This window comes from Anomaloglossus baeobatrachus, chromosome 3, assembly GCF_048569485.1.
Source record: "Anomaloglossus baeobatrachus isolate aAnoBae1 chromosome 3, aAnoBae1.hap1, whole genome shotgun sequence".
NCBI classification, from domain to species: domain Eukaryota; kingdom Metazoa; phylum Chordata; class Amphibia; order Anura; family Aromobatidae; genus Anomaloglossus; species Anomaloglossus baeobatrachus.
The window spans coordinates 60,961,470-60,979,806 of NC_134355.1; the positions used below are offsets into that span (position 1 = coordinate 60,961,470).

Genomic DNA, 18,337 nt, shown 5'->3' on the forward strand with positions numbered 1-18,337 from the left:
TAGCACTGCTACATACACACATAGCACTGCTACATACACACATAGCACTGCTACATATACACATAGCACTGCTACATACAGACACACATAGCTCTGCTACATACAGACACACATAGCACTGCTACATACACACATAGCACTGCTACATATATACATACATACACATTGCACATTGCTATGCTACATACACACATAGCTCTGCTACATACATACACACATAGCTCTGCTACATATATACATACAGACAGACAGACACACACGCGGCTCTGGGGCCCAGCACATACGGCACCGGGGGGGGGGGAGGGGGGTTTGCAGGGAATACACCTAGGGGGGGGAGAAGAGCCCATACAGCTCACCAGGGCCCATAAATCGGGGGGTGGGGAGGGCACATACCGCTCAGGTCACGGTGGAGAGGGGCCCACACAGAGCCGGAAAGAAGCACTGTGCTGGGGGTCGCTGGCTGGCACTGCAACTCTCATCTGTGGGATGAGCAGGACGCCGGCCGGTAGCTCCGCCCACAGATTAAGTTCAGCCAGGAAGTCTTTGCTCCTTAAAGGGACGGCGCTGCAGATTCCTACTCGGCCCGGGGGGCAGCAGAACTAAGGCGAGTGGGTCCTGGCCAAGGGTCACCAGGACTGACGAGGCCGAGTGGGCCCCCCCGGCTCTCCAGGGCCCCGGCATTTGCCCGGGCACTGATGAGGGCAATCTGACCACGCGCCTCCCGGAGCCTGGAGCTCCGGACAACAGGTCAGATTGATCTCATCAGTGACCGGCCAGCAAGGACGCCCTGAGCCAGGCGGGCCGGTCACAGAGAGTAGGCGGGCCGGATGTGGCCCGCGGGCCGCCCCTTGCCCAGGTCTGGGTTAGAAGGTCCGTGTCTCAGAGCTTCCAGGGCTACTTACTCCAAACCAGCAGCACCCCGCTTTCGGCGGGCACCCATTGAGAATGGAATAACGCCAGATTTAGGAAGCTGGCTGAGGACTGCAAAGCCTTTAGTCATTTCACTGGATTGTCCCAAGCTGAATTCCTTCCTTAGGTAGTCTTTGATATCTCAGCCGAATCCTTGCATTCGATGCTGAAGTCCATGTAGTATTATAATCAAGGTTCAGTTATGGCTTGCCAATCGGATCCGCAGATCCTAGATTGGTATCATGTAGCAAGAATCTACACGGGCAATGGACAGTCCTCCTTCTTATACCCCTGAGCTCTCCATACAGACCACTGGGGTCTTCACGGTTGGTGGATAAGACTGGGCTCTTATTGGCTAGATCTGAAGCCGTATGCAAAACATCCCCAGCAGTAATGGTCTCTGACAGGAGGGAGAAACAGCCAAGCCACATCGCATCCAAATACACATAGCAATACAATGAAGGTTCGCACAATTGATTTGTCTGGGTATCTGATCCTCTATGGCCAAGGTAATTACACGAGTCAACAAGAACTTTAAAGGTCCAGTCACATATAACGAGATCGTTGCTACGTCACACTTTTCGGATCGTTGTTACATCGCTGGTGAGATCATTGGTGAGATGTCAGTCATTTTCCCAACGACTTTAGTAATGATGTAGCGACCTGTTTAACGATCTCGTTGGTCGTTGGGACCCTGTCATACAGCAGCTATGTAACGATTCCGACCTCGAATAGGGGCGTAGTGTTTGACTCTGTAAGCCACGTAGGCATTCATATGCGTCGCCTTTTCCACACCCCTCCGCTCCGATTGGTGGCCAATACTGCGTTCTGATTAGGAGGCCGGCCTAGAAAGCAACTTTGTATCGCTTCATCCTTTGTCCCTTTTTGAGTTTTGCTTTGAGGATAGAACCTGCGACTCCACCCGGATTCATTCATACTTTGTTCCCGGTTGCTTGCTTGCTTTTCGTATCGAAGCTGCATCTTCCCTTTTTATTATCTAGCATAATAAATACGAACATGCTATAATAGCAATATTCTAGCAATAGCATATTGCAATTTTAGCATATCAAAAAGGAACAAAGCATGAAGCGATACCCAATCAGAACGCAGTACTGTTCTCAGCGCCAACCAATCGGTGCAGAGGGGGCGTGGAAAAGGTGACTCAACTACACGCCTACATGTCACAATATTAAGTTCTCATCTAGGTCGTTAACGAGATCGTTGGTAGGTGTCAAACATACAGATCCATCCTGTCCAGAGGGACTCCAACAAGCCAAAAATGGCCCAGGACATTCAGCAACGACCAACGATCTAACAGCAGGGGGCGGATCGTTGATACGTGTCAAACATAACGAGGTTGTTGTTTCGTCACAGAAACTGTGACGTAGCAGCGATGTCGTTAGTGATCTCGTTATGTGTGAAGTGGTCTTTACACTAGACTCCTGAGTCAGAAACAATGAGGGCTTATCCCCGTCCATAAACAAAATATCTTCATGTCTGGCTGAATGTTAAGAAACTTAACTCATGCTAGGCACTGACAGAGTCCATGTCGTCACACGCTCTGTGCGCTGGCTCATGCTGCCTCCTCTTTACCTATCGCCACTCTCCAGTGCTTGATTGACTGACTATAGAAACAGTGTCTCTGTTGTGTGACATGAGGTCTCCTCTCCCAGATGAAAATTTTGTCTACGCCCCTCTTCTGTGGTTGGGGTATGTGCAGTACAAGACTAAGGATTTGGCCAACACACAGTAGCATTCTGCGCATGCGCCATCCACAGGTGAGTCTTGTGTGTACAAGATGTCGGCCAGGAGCGGAGGCGCAGCAAAGGAGTGAAGAGGAGCTATGGATGAAGAGACAAATTATATGCTTCCCTGTAAGCAGCGTAATTTGCAGATTAATAAAAAAAGCTGAATTTTGCAACAATGGAAAGCGAAAAAATGGAGTAGTGCGGGATAGGCAATTGTGCAACATCTCGTGCTTGACAGGTTTTCCTAAATAATAGGGGTGTTATGCCCAGCAGCACATTGAAGAGCATGTTCATGGTGCTCCCTTTATAGAATATACAGATGTTTTATTTAGTCCCATTCAAGTGGCAATGACTAGTTCTCTGACTATCCAAACGTAGCTTTCTTTTAAGGCTAAGTTCCCATAATGAAAATTTTGTGAGTTTTTGATGCTGCGTAAAAAAAGGCAGAATCTTACAAGCAAAATTAATGGAATTAATGAAGTCTCATGCCCACTTTTTTTTTTTTTTTCTCTTTACGCTGCAGAAACTGTCTTGTGGTGGTGTAATAATTTCTCTTGCAGGTCACTGAGCCTTCTATGTGTCTTTTCCCCATAGAATTGCATTAAAGGGGTTGTCCACTACTTGGCAACCCATTCTCGGTCCTTATGTTTGGCTCATAAAAAAGCGTATACTCCCTTCCAGTGATGGCGCAGTTCCAGCAGTGCCGGTGCTCGCGTTCCCGGGGCTCATGTGAGGTTGTAACTAGAGATGAGCGAACCTGAGGTTTGATGAGTTTGCAAACGGACTTCCACAAACCAAAGTTCGAATGAGTTATGAATGTAAACCACTGAAGTGAGCAGCGCTGTACTTGGGTATGAGTGATGCTCAGCCCTGAGCGAGCCGCGTGCAGTGCTTGAGGGGCTCACACTGGGGGTAAAATCAGCTAGATCTGATGTAATGTGCGAACACAAACAAAAATTTGAAAAACTCCGGCCACCCTCATCTGAAAGTGTTCTAGTTATGCCTATTCAAAATTATATTCGTGTGCACTCAGCAAAAATAATTTTTTCTTATTTAGAGGTGCTAGTGAGGGGACCGTGGTCAAAGGCATATATCTGTAGGAGAACACTGCACTCTCTAGTTATGGCTGGCAGCATGTGGGCGGAAACATGAACCTTTTTTGTAAGGTTCAAATGTGCCTGCCGAACTGAACCTCCAAAGATTCGCTCATCTCTACTAGTGCCATCACACGAGCCCCGCGCCCAATCACCACCGGCTTCTCTCCTCTCACCTTCGAACATTATAGTAGTCAACAGGCAGTGAGTAGCAGCCGCAGCATCACTTGTTGGTAAATCATTTGTCCGAAGGCGAGGAGAGGGAAGCCGATGGTGGTTGGACTTGGCACTTGTGTGACATAACAACTTCATGTGGAACGTGAGCACAGACACCACTTGAACTGCGCTGACACTGGAGAGGTGTATAAACTTTGTTTTTTAATAAGGCTAAACATGGGAAATGAGAAGGGCGTTGTCAAAGTTGTGGACAACCCCTTTAAATTCAGAGAATCAGTAGGTAAATAACATGCAATCTGCACATTAGTATAGCAATAAAGTTTGTCCAAGCCAAATACCAAGAGGTATAAAAGACCAGCAGCGTTTAGAGACTTACCAAAAAAAGAAAAAACTTGATAAAAATACAAAGGAAAAAAATGCAAGTAACCTAATTTACTGAGAAAACAGTTACACAATGCTGCAGGTGCAATGCGATCCTCTTTCTCTCGCACCCATTCAAGTCTATGGGGTGAGAGAAAAATCGCACTACACTTGCATTACACCGGTGTAATGTGAGTGCAGAGCAAGAATGGCAATAGCCGCCAACGGAGGAGAGAAGGAGATAAATCCCTCCCTCTCCTCCTGAGTGCCGGCCCGCCCCTCCTCAGAGCCGGCCCGCAGCTGTGGTCCGATCACACCTCAGTCGCGGTGACACTCGCATGACACTCAGCTCGCGCTGTGCTGCCAGCGTGAGCCGAGTGTCATGCGAGGATCGCAGTAGTTCCCCTGTGTGGCCCCTGCCTAAGGGAAGGAATGGCAGGCCCCACTACCAACCTACACAATATTCCCTAACATTACCAAAGGCCATTGCTAAAAAGTATTCCTTGGATTCTTTCCTGATAAACTGGTTGCGATCTCCCCCTCTACTTTTCATGCTCCGGTTTCACACCAGATGGATTAGATTGGGCTTATAAAGATTTATGTAAAACAAAACCTTCTGGAGACAAAGACAAAACATTTATCTCCTTTCTGCTTCTTCCTATCATTGTTTGTGAATGTTCTCTGTGGGTTCATTACTCAATGAGATACATTATCGCCCATTACGGAGAGTTACAGTAGTGATAAGTGGGAGATCGGCCATTCATCACGCGCTAGAATGACGTGGAGTAGCCGTCTGTGCCGTCCTCTGAGCCTTTGCTAATAAATTGAGTTGTTGGACCAGGCAAGCATCCAACCGAAATGTCATTTTTCTGATTTTGTCCTTGATCCCATCCAACTCCTGTAACTTCTCATTTTCTAAAAATAATTTTCCACTTGCCATGTTTTACGTAACCTTGAGGTGCATTTCACTGGCACAGGAGTTGCATGATCAGGCAAGTGGTAAAATTAGCATTTTCTTATATATTTGATGGCTCATTTCCTATATTCAGATTTTAATTTATTTCCGCTTCTTCAATCCAAAGCGGTAATATTAACTATACCAGTGACCCTGATATCCCGGGAGGTTAGAGAACTTCATTCTTTCAGTTTTCTTTTCTGGAGATAAATTAGTACATCCTGATTTACTATTTTCATTCTCCTACCAAAAAGCTTAGTCAGACATTACAGAATAGGTGGTAATACCTGGGGTTTTGAGATTTGTGTGTGCATATCCTCTATGGACATCACCCTTACAGGAGCTTCTATGAGCTTCCATTGACATTGATTGGGAGCTCTAATTGCTCCTGCTCTTCTGAGAAGGCTTTTTACAAGATTTTGGAGGTGTCTGTGGGCGGTTTTGCGCATTTATTCAGAAGAGCATTTGTGAGGTGAGGCACTGATGTTGGAGAAGGGGGCCCGGATCACAATAGTCTTCGTCTCATTCACCTCCAATGTGTTTAATGGTTTTCAGGTCAGAGCTCTGTGCAGCCGGTACTAATCTTCCAAACGAAACTTGCCCAACCACTTCTTTATGGACCTTGCTTGTTTGGGAATGGTTTACTGGAGCTAGCAGCATTTTTTGCACAGGACTGTAAGAATATTGTTAAGCATAGAAGTATTAATAATTAACTTTTATAAATTGAAAACTGAAAAAATCCAAATTAAATTATTAGGGGTGGACACACTAGTGATGAGTGAGCACTACCGTGCTCGGGTGCTTGGTACTCGTAACTAGGTGTGAGTGGGCACTACCATGATCGGGTGCTTGGTACTCGTAACGAGCAGTGGGATGGGCGCAACTTGAGTACACGAGTATAATGGAAGTCAATGGGGAACTTGAGCAATTTTTTCAGAAACTCTTTGACAGTGGTCTCTCAGAAAATAAATATAAATTGCCAAACTGCATCATGTGAGGCCATGATAGTTGGAAGAATATGAAATGAAGTCCATCCATTCAAAAGCCAAGAGGTGGACAACCAGGCAAAATATCAGTCAACAAGTCGGCTCATCACAAGGTCTCTCAGTTTTGGCATGAGAAACACTGCAGTGGAGGCGGCTCATATGTTTCCTAATAGTGAAATCACTGCTGTTTATGCAAGCCCCATGCTATGCATGTTACACAAGTTTGGAATGGTGGCCCGAAAAAAAGGGGAGAAGGCTCAACTTCAATAACTTCATAAGCGTCTGCTCGAGTTTTCAAATAAGAGCGTAAAGAGGACAGTAGAATATTGGAAACCAATGATTTGGAGCGATTAGAAAAAAGTCAATAGACTAGGCTCTGATGGGTGCAAATAGGTCTGGAAGAAAAAGGGGCTAACGAATCGATAATTTGAAGATCTGTGAAGTTCGGTGGAGGAAGCCTGATGATACGGAGTTGTTTCACAGTTAAAGGCATTACCTACTTGACCAGGATCGATAGTGGTCACCATACTGAACTATATGTGAATATCCTACAAAATGAGTTACTTTGTACACTCAAGTACTATGGGTATGAAAAGGACGACAGTGTTCCAGCAGGACAACAACGATACGGCAATTCGGCAAAACTGGGGAAGAAATGGTTCAATGACAATGAAGTAGAGGAGTTGGACTGTGCCCACAGTCCCCAGACCTCAACCCAATTGACCACTTGTGGATAGAGTTGAAGAAATAGCTGTATACATACCCAAGTGAGGCGACCAGTATACACCAACACTGGGAACGTGAAGAAGAGACCTGGAATCGGATATCGGTGGAGACTTGCTTGAATCTGATCCAGAGCATGCCCAGGAGGATTCAGTCAGTGTTGAAAGCCAAAGGTGGATTTACAGGGTAAGCGATTGACAGGGTATAATGCCGCTCCACCGTGATGAAAGACGAGGATTGGGATCTCTCCGAAATGTGATGAAATAAATCACAATTATATCGTTTTGGATTGTCTTTTATCATGGTGGCGCAGCATTATACCCTTCCTGTTAATCGCTTATCCTTTGCTTCCACCCTATTTTGCGCTCTTTTGTAGCCCAGCACTGTTCATAAGTGGTGTACAAAATACTAACAATTTTAAAAATTAAAATTTTGATTTTAGGATCAAAACAGTAATGCAAACAATGCAGTGACATGACAAGAATCTGCATAACTAAACATATGCTAAATAGTTGCGAGGCAAATTTAGGTATGAGATATCCAAGATGCTGGTCTATAAAATGAAGATTGTCTCACGCTCAAAGCTGTAGTGGATGGTGAGATATGGAGCCTGAAAGTCAAAAGTTTAAAACATTGTTACCCTTTTGCTTGTCAGTATAATTAACGTTTATTTGACCTGATGGTAGGTTTATAGTGATTCTGAATTAGCGTCTTGTTTTCAAAAGTTAGACTAATCTCTTCTGGACCATCCAGAGGCTTTAAACATTTGGACTGCCTCGTTCCTACCTTGTAGTGATTTTCTAAAACGTCATTGCATAGGAGCGCAGCTGTATAATCAGGTTGTCACAGAAGTTGGAGTCCCCATAGAGAAGGCAGAGGCTGTTTTTTACTGTCTGTGCCTTCTCCATCTCTGTGTGGACAGTGCTTCCTCCTCCATACACTGCTTGTTTTCCATCCGTCTCTGTCCTTCTCTTGCTCTATGAATCCTTAGCTGTCAATCAGAATAGAGGGTGGGGTGGCAATTGAGGGGAAAAACAAGTAGGTGGGGAGGTGCACTTTAAATATTTGGTTCCACCATGATGCATCCATTGCCTGTACTCACTCTCTGACTCCCTTTAAGCCCCTTTACTCAGCTTTGCTATTACTTTATTAGGCTGACGTCAACGCACATAGTCCCTTCATGTTTACACCTATATAGTTAATTTGGTGCTCTGTATCAGTAAAACAATGCTCCGTTACCCCAAATTACCCAATTTGCAAGGGTCTGATGGATGCGATTCCAATCACTTTACCCCGATGCGGTCTGCCTTGCTACAGTCACCTGTCTGTCACTTTGTGTCCATTATCTGTGGTCGGATGCCGTCACCACGCTCGGACTCCTGATATTCGGATATACTACCGATATCTATTCTATTTTTCTGCCTTTTATACTGAAATGGCAGCTGCACTAATGATGGATTGTACAGAACAGACTGGAGTTTACCTGTCAGTAAACCACAATGATGCTACAATTAGACACTGTGGGTAACATTAGTTTAGTTGGGTAATAACCACGGTGTCATTTCTGGATTGCTCGTGGTCTTGGCTGTATAATTTCCTCCGTTCGCTGTCTGCCAAGCTCTCCTCTCCATATACATCCCTCCTCTTAGCCGGCTGATGAGTCTCCCTCGCAGGTACCTGTTATACACATGCAAAGCCATTAACGCTCCACATTACAGAAATGCCTCCTTTTGCTAAATGAGCTGCTGAGTTAGTAATAGTTTATAAAGCATTTCATCTGCTAAGCAGCGTCCCCCGCAGTGCAGACTGATGGCTGCAGGATGTGGCTGCAGCAAATTCCAGATGAGCTGGATTGGGTCAGCCTTCCCCCAATACCTTGTGTTGGCCGCCGGTCTCTACCCCGTGGAGTTATTTTTCTGAGTGGGCATAATGCCGCATATTTATTTGCATACACTACCTGGGAGGTCACGCATTCATCTAACTACAAGAGGATTTATGAAATACTAGATTGTTCCCGGTTTATTTTTTTTTCCTCTTTGACTTGCTGCAGTCATAGACTGAATCACATTCAACAATTAACTTCTCTCAATCTGTACCCTTTGTGGTTCGTTCTGTATATTCTAAAACGTGTGCAACAGCGTATCCATATACATTTAGAATATACCCTGCCCATATTTAATGCGTCATGCGATGTTCAGCTTTGCACTTGCTGGATGTCATTTCGGCATCTGACTATTCATACCAGAATCTGACAAACAAACATCCTGAGGACTCTTAGTTGCTTAGTCTGACTCGGGCATCTGCTGTTTTAGCTTCACTGGTCTCCAGTCCAGCAGGAGTTAATTCCTGATGGCTTTGTGAACTGCTTTTAGGACCTCAGGCTGCTTTGACCACTCACACCCGCTTTCACACTTGTTAAGGTACTGGATCCGGTTTCTCCTTGCCGATTATAGCTCCGCATTGCTTATGCAATATTGGTCCTTTTTTTTTTTTTTTTTTTTCTGTAGTCATCCAGAGCCTGGTGATCTGTCGTGTGCTTTCTTATGTGGTGTGGAAAGATCCCTGTTGATTATTTCCTTCATGTGTTTTATTTCTTCCTGGGCACATATTGTCTCTGATTTGCAGTGTGCATGTGTTTTTGGTTCTTCCCCTGTCTGTTTTATTTGTGGGGTTTGCTTTTCTGATCCTGGACCTCTCCTGTGGTTGTGGAGAAGGGGTGTTATATCAGAGTTTGGACAGGAGTTAGGGTCACACTGGCGGTCTAGACCTGGTTACCATCAAGGCTACCTCTGGGATAAGGAGCAGAACAGGATCCCTAGTCTGAGTGCCACTTTAGGGGTCCCATATTCAGTTACCCTGACAGCTCTATGACAGTATGGTGGGTTTTATCTTACACATATTTATATATTATGCAGCATTTTTTTGCTCTACTTGATGTGCTCACGGTTTTAAAGGAGGAACTTTCCCTTTTTAAAGGGAAATTGTGGTAGGTTCTAGAAAGCTTTTATTGATGCACTTGGGGCCCCGGTGGTTCACAGACAGCTAGAGTCCACATAAAGAAGGCAGAGGCGCTTTATTAATGTCTCTGCCTTCTCAATCACTGTGTAAACCACACTAAAAAGTTCTGTGTATGCAGTAATGCGTGGATGGCGCTTCCCCCTCCATTCACTGCTTGTTTTCCATATGTCTCCACTGATTTTATATAACTTCATGCTTTTATTGTTTATGGGCGTGTCGGGGGCAGGGGCCAGCTTCCCCGTCGCGGGGGCTGCTCGGGGGAGATCGCGCTCGGATCCGGTGCTTTCTCCTCGGTGGCTCGAGCGGGCCGGACCCGGGGCACGAGCAGCGCTCCTCGCCCTCGAGTGAAAAGGGGGGGGGGGGGGGGGGGGGAGTTGGATTTTTGGGATGGATATATATAGAGTTCGTGATGCCACCCACGGGTTGTGGTGATGGTGGGCACCACCGCTGCTAGTGATGGGGTTCCCGGGAGCGATGGCGGGGAGCAGCTAGGTATTGACCCCTCCGTGGGTAGGGGCTGTTGGGCCCGGTAGGAGGGAGAGTTCCGCAAGATGGGTTTTGGCAAGGTGCAGGGTTGCGGTGCAGCGCAGCGCGGTGCTGGATGGTACAGGTGTACTCACTCAGACACAGATGGACAGAGTCTCTGGTAAACCAAACGGCTGGATGGACGGGGCCCGCAGCCGGCTGCAGTGTTCTCCCTGGACGGGTTGATTGTGGCTGTCGTCTCCCTGCACCTCTGTTTTTGTATCTTGACTCCAATGCCTGGGCACCGGTAGTCCGCTCCCCGACATATACGTGCCGCAGGAGCCCGTTTGCCCGCAGACGCTGGCCCTGTGTAATACTATTGTATGTACTGAGGATTTCGATTGCGTTAGGGCAATGACAAACAGAGACAAGTTCTTGGTGCAAAGGACGTTTTATAATATGTAACCGCAATATGTAAACAGAACAGAATATACACAGTAATATGTAACCGCAATATGTACACAGAACAGAATATACACAGTGGAACATAAACACAGTAAATACCTGCCGGGTTCTGAGCAAAGGGGAATTCCCGGGGCCGCGCACTGGACTCCCCCAGGGAGACCACCAGGAGCGAACCCCTATACAGGGGCTGTCCGGCAATCACCCCAGAAGGTCCAAAAGCACAGCAGCCGGAACACAAAAGACAACAGGTATAGTCCAAAAAATGTCCGTACGTGATGTGAGTCCTAGGGTGGATATGAACGGAAGGGACCGGGCAGAAGTGCCGACCAGAGACGGCAGACAGAGTCTGAGCACAGTTGGATGAGAGGTGAAGTCCAGAGCTGGTGTCAGGTGTTTCAACTGGATCCAAACAGCAATCAGGAGATGAGAGCAGCAGGGCAGGAGTACACAGGAAGCAGTATACTCAGGCAACTAGACTAAGCTTAGGGGCGGGCTTTTAAACAGATGAACAGGAAGTAGGGCAACAGAACAGAAAACTCCATGTTAACAAAGGGCAAGATCCTTCAAAAGAAAACTGGAAATCCCGGAACTCTGACACCCTGTGGATCTCTGGCCCTTCGCGGTGGGGCTTATCCGGAATGGTTGGGCTGTTACCTTCAATCGGGACTTTGGTGGGAATGAACCCTTGAGGTCCAAACCGCAATCAGGAAATTTGACTAAAGGTTGGCTTCGAGCCTAGTCGGGGTCTGAGTACCGTGCCTGGTGCTTGGTTCCAATCGGCTCCCCGGTTCAGTACCGGCGGGCCACCGCCTGACCCCGGTCCTACGGTTCCGCTGACCTTCACCAACTCCTGCAGACGGCCACCACCGTCTGCCGATCTTGCTGGCAGTGCCTGGGCTCCAACCCAGACACCAACAGTTTCACGCCTCACTCTCCACTGACCACAACTGGACTGACTACTGTGTTTTCCCGCCTCCAGGCCTGTGAACTTCTCGGTGGGCGGGGCCAACCGCCTGGCTGCGCCCCACCTGGTGTGGACATCAACCCTGGAGGGAGGCAACAAGGGTTTAATGTGTGACTGGTGTGACCTGTTCAGGGAAGGGGGGTGTATAGTGTTGTGTAGTGACCTGTGACCCCTGGGGTCCAGAGCATCACAGGAGCTCCATAATTCCTATGTATTTCCATGCTTGCCATCGCTCTGGTTGCTTCTTCTTTCTTGAAGGACATCTTCCCTTTCCTGTATCCCCTTTTTATTGATATTAAAAATTCCTAGGATTGCCATTGCCTCCCGCTGGGTGTCAGACCCCTCCTTTTTGAAGCTTCTACTTGGACGCAGTTGAATGAGATTTTCGCAGCGCCATTCATCCTGCACCTCGGTGTGCACAGACCTCTTGTATCCATTCATACTGCAACACCCTTCTCAAGTATTTGTGTTTCTTCTCGAGAGCATCTTGACGCTGTTGGTTTCATTCACACTCTTTTTTTTGCTTTTCCTGCCAGCGTTCGCTGAATGTGCATCTCATTTATAAATATTTAATCCACTCATTTTCCTGAATTGTGCATGTAAAACAAAAGGCGACTCGCAGCTCGCCACTCGAGCGGCCACTTCATGACAAGCCGTGTGCACGCAGGAAAACATCTGTTTAGCAGAATCAGACAACACTCCGCTTTGTTTTTTTTTTTTTTCTATTATTGTGACACCTACTATATAGGACTTACAAGTACAGGACATCTTTTTGGATTTAGGATTAAACGAACACTATCGGCTGGTGCTGTGTGATCTGAATCATTTACATGAAGTCTCAATGTGCGTGCGAGTGCTGCAGTAGGGCTCAGTCGTGATCTAAAGGGCCCCATAGATGTTAGACAAATATGACATTTTGACAAGATCAACCAGATGTCTAATATTTAGATACTGTTTGTCAAGAAAGTGAAATGGCTTAGCACCATCATTTTTATTTTATTTAGTGACTTTAAAAAAAAAAAAAACCCTCAAAAAAAGTCTTAGAAAATGGTGACAACCCCCCCTCTTTGTATAAAAAAAACAAAAAAAAGAGAGTCTTAGAAAATGGTGCCAAACACCCCCCCCCCTTTTTTTTTTTTTTAATATACAATCAGTGGATCAGTGTGATAAAATTATGGGGTATTTGCTATAATTGATCATTGTTGGTTTTTTTTTTTGTTTTTTTTTTTGCATTTTGTGGGCGGAGCTGCAATTAAAAAATAAAAAAGCAATTTGAGTTATTAGCATCTTTTTCTGACACCGTACTGATTAAAAAGTTTTTGTTTTGATTGTTCTTTTACAAATGTGTTGATAGAGTATGTATTTTAATTTTCTACATTTTACATTTCCTTTTAATCGTGGATAAAATGGACATGATTTCATTAGGAAAGAGAAGGATCATGCAATTGGAATTTTATCTCCTGATTAGTGATGGGCAGACCTGCAGTTACCCAGGTTCAGTGGGCCCAACCAGGTTTATTTATTTTATTTATTTTTTATAATTTTTTTTATTTAGAAAAAAGACAAAGTTCTAACTCGGAATTATTCCCGGATATCTGCCCAGATGTCTGTTTCTATACAAGTTAATGGGGACCAGAGTCCAGCGCTTTAAAATGGTGATAGAATGGATAAAGGAATTAGAGCAGGAACTTTATACTTACCAGTCTCCCCCAGCCTGAAACTTGGCAGCTTGCCACCGAGGGTTGTCACATCCATTAGATGTGACAATCTCAGAACTTTACCTGGCTCATCACGATTGCCCTGGTGTGGTGGCAATCAAGGTAATAAGAGGTTAATGACAGTTTACAGCTGCCAAGAAGCCCCAGATTACAAATCTAAGTGAAAATTAAAAGAAAAAACCCTCTTTCTCCCCCTTATTAACCCCCAAAACACACAATTCTGACGTAACCCACACTAGGTCCCACAACTCTGTTACATTACTGAAGGGACAGAACATGATCGCACGCTGTGGGCTTTAAGTAGAGACTGTGCCACAGCGATGAGCTGTGACTTCATTCAGTTTATTTGCAGTCACAGCTGGAAGTTCTCGCGGTCCTCCACCTGTGACTGCAGGTATCCTTATCTCAGGTGACCTCATTAAACTCAGTGACCTGACCTCCGGTGAGTTCAGACATACATTTCCTGCCAGAAAGGTGTGGCTTTTTTTTTTTTTTTTTCTTTTTGCTAAGAGATGCAGAATTGGCGCTGACATTTATGCACCATATTCCTACACCCAATCTGCATCTTCTGGCAAAAAAAATGCAATTTAATTTTATTTCAAATATAGAATTTTTTTTTCTGTGTTTTTGTGTTCTAGTTTTCACTTAGATTAGAAATGGGGGAGGTCTCATAGCCGCCTCCCGGTACTAATCTAGGGCTTCGTAGCAGCTGTGAGCTGTCATTAACCCCTTATTACCCCCGATTGCGACTGCACCAGCACAATCTGGTTGAGCCGGGTAATGCTACGGGATTGCTGCATCTAATGGATGCAACAATCCTGGGAGGCTGCAGGCTGCTATTTTTAGGCTTCAGTCGGCCCATTAACCATAGGTCGCCCTAACCTGAGAATACCAGCCCCCAGCTTTTGGCTTTATCATGGCTGTGTATCAAAATTGGGGATGGGGGGGGTGTGGAAGACCAAAAGCCTCATGCGGTCCCTCTTATTTTGCTACACAGACAAGATAAGCACACGGCTGGGGGCTGCAGCCTGTAGCCGTATGCTTTATCATTGATGGGTATCATAATATGGGTGGACCCTGTGCCAATTTTTTATCTATTTATTTTTTGTAGCATTACAGGTATTCGGGACACTGGTAAGTGTAATGCACATTCTTTTCCAATTTATTTTTCTTATAACCCTGGTGGCCGGATCCGAATCGGTACTCTGAGTTCCTGGAGAACTCCGGGCTCGGGGTCGTCCAGGTCTGCCTAGAACTATTCCTGATCCTTTTGTATTAAGGGGATCTAATCCACGGCAGCGTGTTTCTCTCTTCTCCTTGTTCTCTGTTCAAAAAAAAAAAATAAAAAAATTTGAACACTTTTCTGAGCCCAGCGCTTGTATGTATGTGGGAGTCGGCAGAGAAGGTGCTCGGCCAAGTAATCGTACAGCAGACCACGATATCTTTTGCATGTTCAGCTTTTCGATTTCAACCAATGAATGATAAAGTTGATAAAATGAATCATTTTTAAACAAAGTAATGGGACATTAAAGTATCTTGAATTACAACACCTGGTCATACAGGTGTCGTTTTATATACTTGGACGCTTTGTCAAGTAGTGCTTTATATATGGGGGAGTGTGGAGAGATGGCTCCCTCTCTGGCTAACTAATGTTCAGCTTATGTCTATCTAATGTGTATGGGAAATTTAAGGAAGCCTGTCATGTGGACAATGGTGTCTGATCTCCAGGCTGGATGTTTAGAGCAGGAGGAGCTGATCACATTCTTGTGGGAAAAGTTTTGGTAAAACTATTTCAATGAAATCCCTGGTGTTTATATTCGTGTGTCAATTGCGTGGTCCTACTTGGTGATTGACAGTATTCCCTGTATGTGTTTGCGGAGTTGGCTGTTAATCACTAAGTAGGACCACCCCCTGGGCAAGGTATTGAGTAGAACCGCCCCCTGGGCTAGGTTTTGAGTAGAACCGCCCCCTGGGCTAGGTTTTGAGTAGAACCGCCCCCTGGGCTAGGTTTTGAGTAGAACCGCCCCCTGGGCTAGGTTTTGAGTAGAACCGCCCCCTGGGCTAGGTTTTGAGTAGAACCGCCCCCTGGGCTAGGTTTTGAGTAGAACCGCCCCCTGGGCTAGGTTTTGAGTAGAACCGCCTCCCTGGCTAGGTGCTAGGTATTGCGTAGACCCGCCTCCCTGGGCTAGGTGCTAGGTATTGCGTAGACCCGCCTCCCTGGGCTAGGTATTGAGTAGACCCGCCTCCCTGGGCTAGGTATTGAATAGACCCTCCTCCCTGGGCTAGGTATTGAGTAGACCCGCCCCCTGGACTAGGTATTGAGTAGAACCGCCCCCTGGACTAGGTATTGAGTAGAACCGCCTCCCTGGGCTAGGTGCTAGGTATTGCGTAGACCCGCCTCCCTGGGCTAGGTGCTAGGTATTGCGTAGACCCGCCTCCCTGGGCTAGGTATTGAGTAGACCCGCCTCCCTGGGCTAGGTATTGAATAGACCCTCCTCCCTGGGCTAGGTATTGAGTAGACCCGCCTACCTGGGCTAGGTATTGAGTGGGACCGCCCCTCCCTGGGCTAGGTATTGAGTAGAACCGCCTCCCTGGGCTAGGTATTGAGTAGAACCGCCTCCTGGGCTAGGTATTGAGTAGAACCGCCTCCCTGGGCTAGGTATTGAGTAGAACCGCCTCCCTGGGCTAGGTATTGAGTAGAACCGCCCTCCCTGGGCTAGGTATTGAGTAGAACCGCCTCCCTGGGGCTAGGTATTGAGTAGAACCGCCCCCTGGGCTAGGTTTTGAGTAGAACCGCCCCCTGGGCTAGGTTTTGAGTAGAACCGCCCCCTGGGCTAGGTTTTGAGTAGAACTGCCCCCTGGGCTAGGTATTGAGTAGAACCGCCTCCCTGGGCTAGGTGCTAGGTATTGCGTAGACCCGCCTCCCTGGGCTAGGTGCTAGGTATTGCGTAGACCCGCCTCCCTGGGCTAGGTATTGAGTAGACCCGCCCTCCCTGGGCTAGGTATTGAATAGACCCTCCTCCCTGGGCTAGGTATTGAGTAGACCCGCCTACCTGGGCTAGGTATTGAGTGGGACCGCCCCTCCCTGGGCTAGGTATTGAGTAGAACCGCCTCCCTGGGCTAGGTATTGAGTAGAACCGCCTCCCTGGGCTAGGTATTGAGTAGAACCGCCTCCCTGGGCTAGGTATTGAGTAGAACCGCCTCCCTGGGCTAGGTATTGAGTAGAACCGCCTCCCTGGGCTAGGTATTGAGTAGAACCGCCTCCCTGGGCTAGGTATTGAGTAGAACCGCCTCCCTGGGCTAGGTATTGAGTAGAACCGCCTCCCTGGGCTAGGTATTGAGTAGAACCGCCTCCCTGGGCTAGGTATTGAGTAGAACCGCCTCCCTGGGCTAGGTATTGAGTAGAACCGCCTCCCTGGGCTAGGTTTTTGAGTAGAAACCGCCCCCCTGGGCTAGGTTTTGAGTAGAACCGCCCCCTGGGCTAGGTATTGAGTAGAACCGCCTCCCTGGGCTAGGTATTGAGTAGAACCGCCTCCCTGGGCTAGGTTTTGAGTAGAACCGCCCCCTGGGCTAGGTTTTGAGTAGAACCGCCCCCTGGGCTAGGTATTGAGTAGAACCGCCCCTCCCTGGGCTAGGTATTGAGTAGAACTGCCTCCCTGGGCTTGGTATTGAGTAGAACCGCCTCCCTGGGCTTGGTATTGAGTAGAACCGCCCCTCCCTGGGCTAGGTATTGAGTAGAACTGCCTCCCTGGGCTTGGTATTGAGTAGGACCGCCTCCCTGGGCTAGGTATTGAGTAGAACCGCCCCCTGGGCTAGGTATTGAGTAGAACCGCCTCCCTGGACTCCTATATATACACTCACCAGGAATTGAATGGATGAGATGCAAGTTTTGCTGAATCTTTTGTAACAAAGCGTTGTCATTCTGCTCAGCTTCTCTACACAGTGCTGTCCACAGATCACACACAATCCTGTGTGACCGGTTCCCTTTCAGGTCACTTGCAGATCAAAGCCTTTGATTGAAAAATAATTGTCCTGTGACACATTTTAGTTAGTAAGGTCTGTGTGGTGGCCATACACGCTTGGTATTTGTGGTCTCGATGCTTGTTTGACAGCTTTTTCTCCATTCTCGTGCATGCTCTGTTTGTCTGATTGTGCATGTGTACTCAGTAGGGTGAGAGGACTAAGACGCTGCCAGACGCCTTCATCAGAGGCTAAACGAAAATTAGGCCCTTGTTTGAAAATATTCATTTATCACAAACTTGAGTGTTTTCTACAAATTTTGGCTTGGAGAAGCCCCTATCAATGTTCTTTTATTCAGACTGGATGTCAGCAATCCTTTGCTTTTCTCCTTTCCAGGCGCTCACCAGATGCTGCTCCTGGCCGTGTTCGTCACTCCCATCACAGAGCTTTCTTCAGACTTCAGTAAATTCCAAGAGATGATTGAGACCACCATGGACATGGAACAGGTGAGCCCCCCCCCCCCCCCTAAGTTATACCAGAAGACCCTGATAAGTATACCGCACACGCACAGACCTTCCCACCCCTCTCACCTGGCACAGGACACCAGGGCTGCCGGGGATCGGACAGTACTTTTCTGAATAGCGGGAGCGATTGCAGTCAGTCCTCATGATGTCTTGGAGAAATCGGCCTGACCGTAAAGCCTACGATACGGTGCGGTCGGTCTAAACACACTGCACTATTATACTTGGGTAACTGCCGGCCGCTGCTTTATATCGCTGTCTATAGACTTTTAAT

At 46.9% G+C, this 18,337-nt stretch overlaps 1 protein-coding gene across 1 annotated transcript in view; it reads left to right on the top strand.

Annotated features, from left to right (window-relative positions):
* Window positions 1–18,337, top strand: part of MSH2 (mutS homolog 2) — a 223,791-nt gene that overhangs the window by 107,550 nt on the left and 97,904 nt on the right. The window contains exon 8 of the mRNA XM_075338034.1: window positions 17,939–18,048. Within this exon, the coding sequence (XP_075194149.1) occupies window positions 17,939–18,048 (110 nt within the window). The remainder of the gene's footprint in view (window positions 1–17,938; window positions 18,049–18,337) is intronic.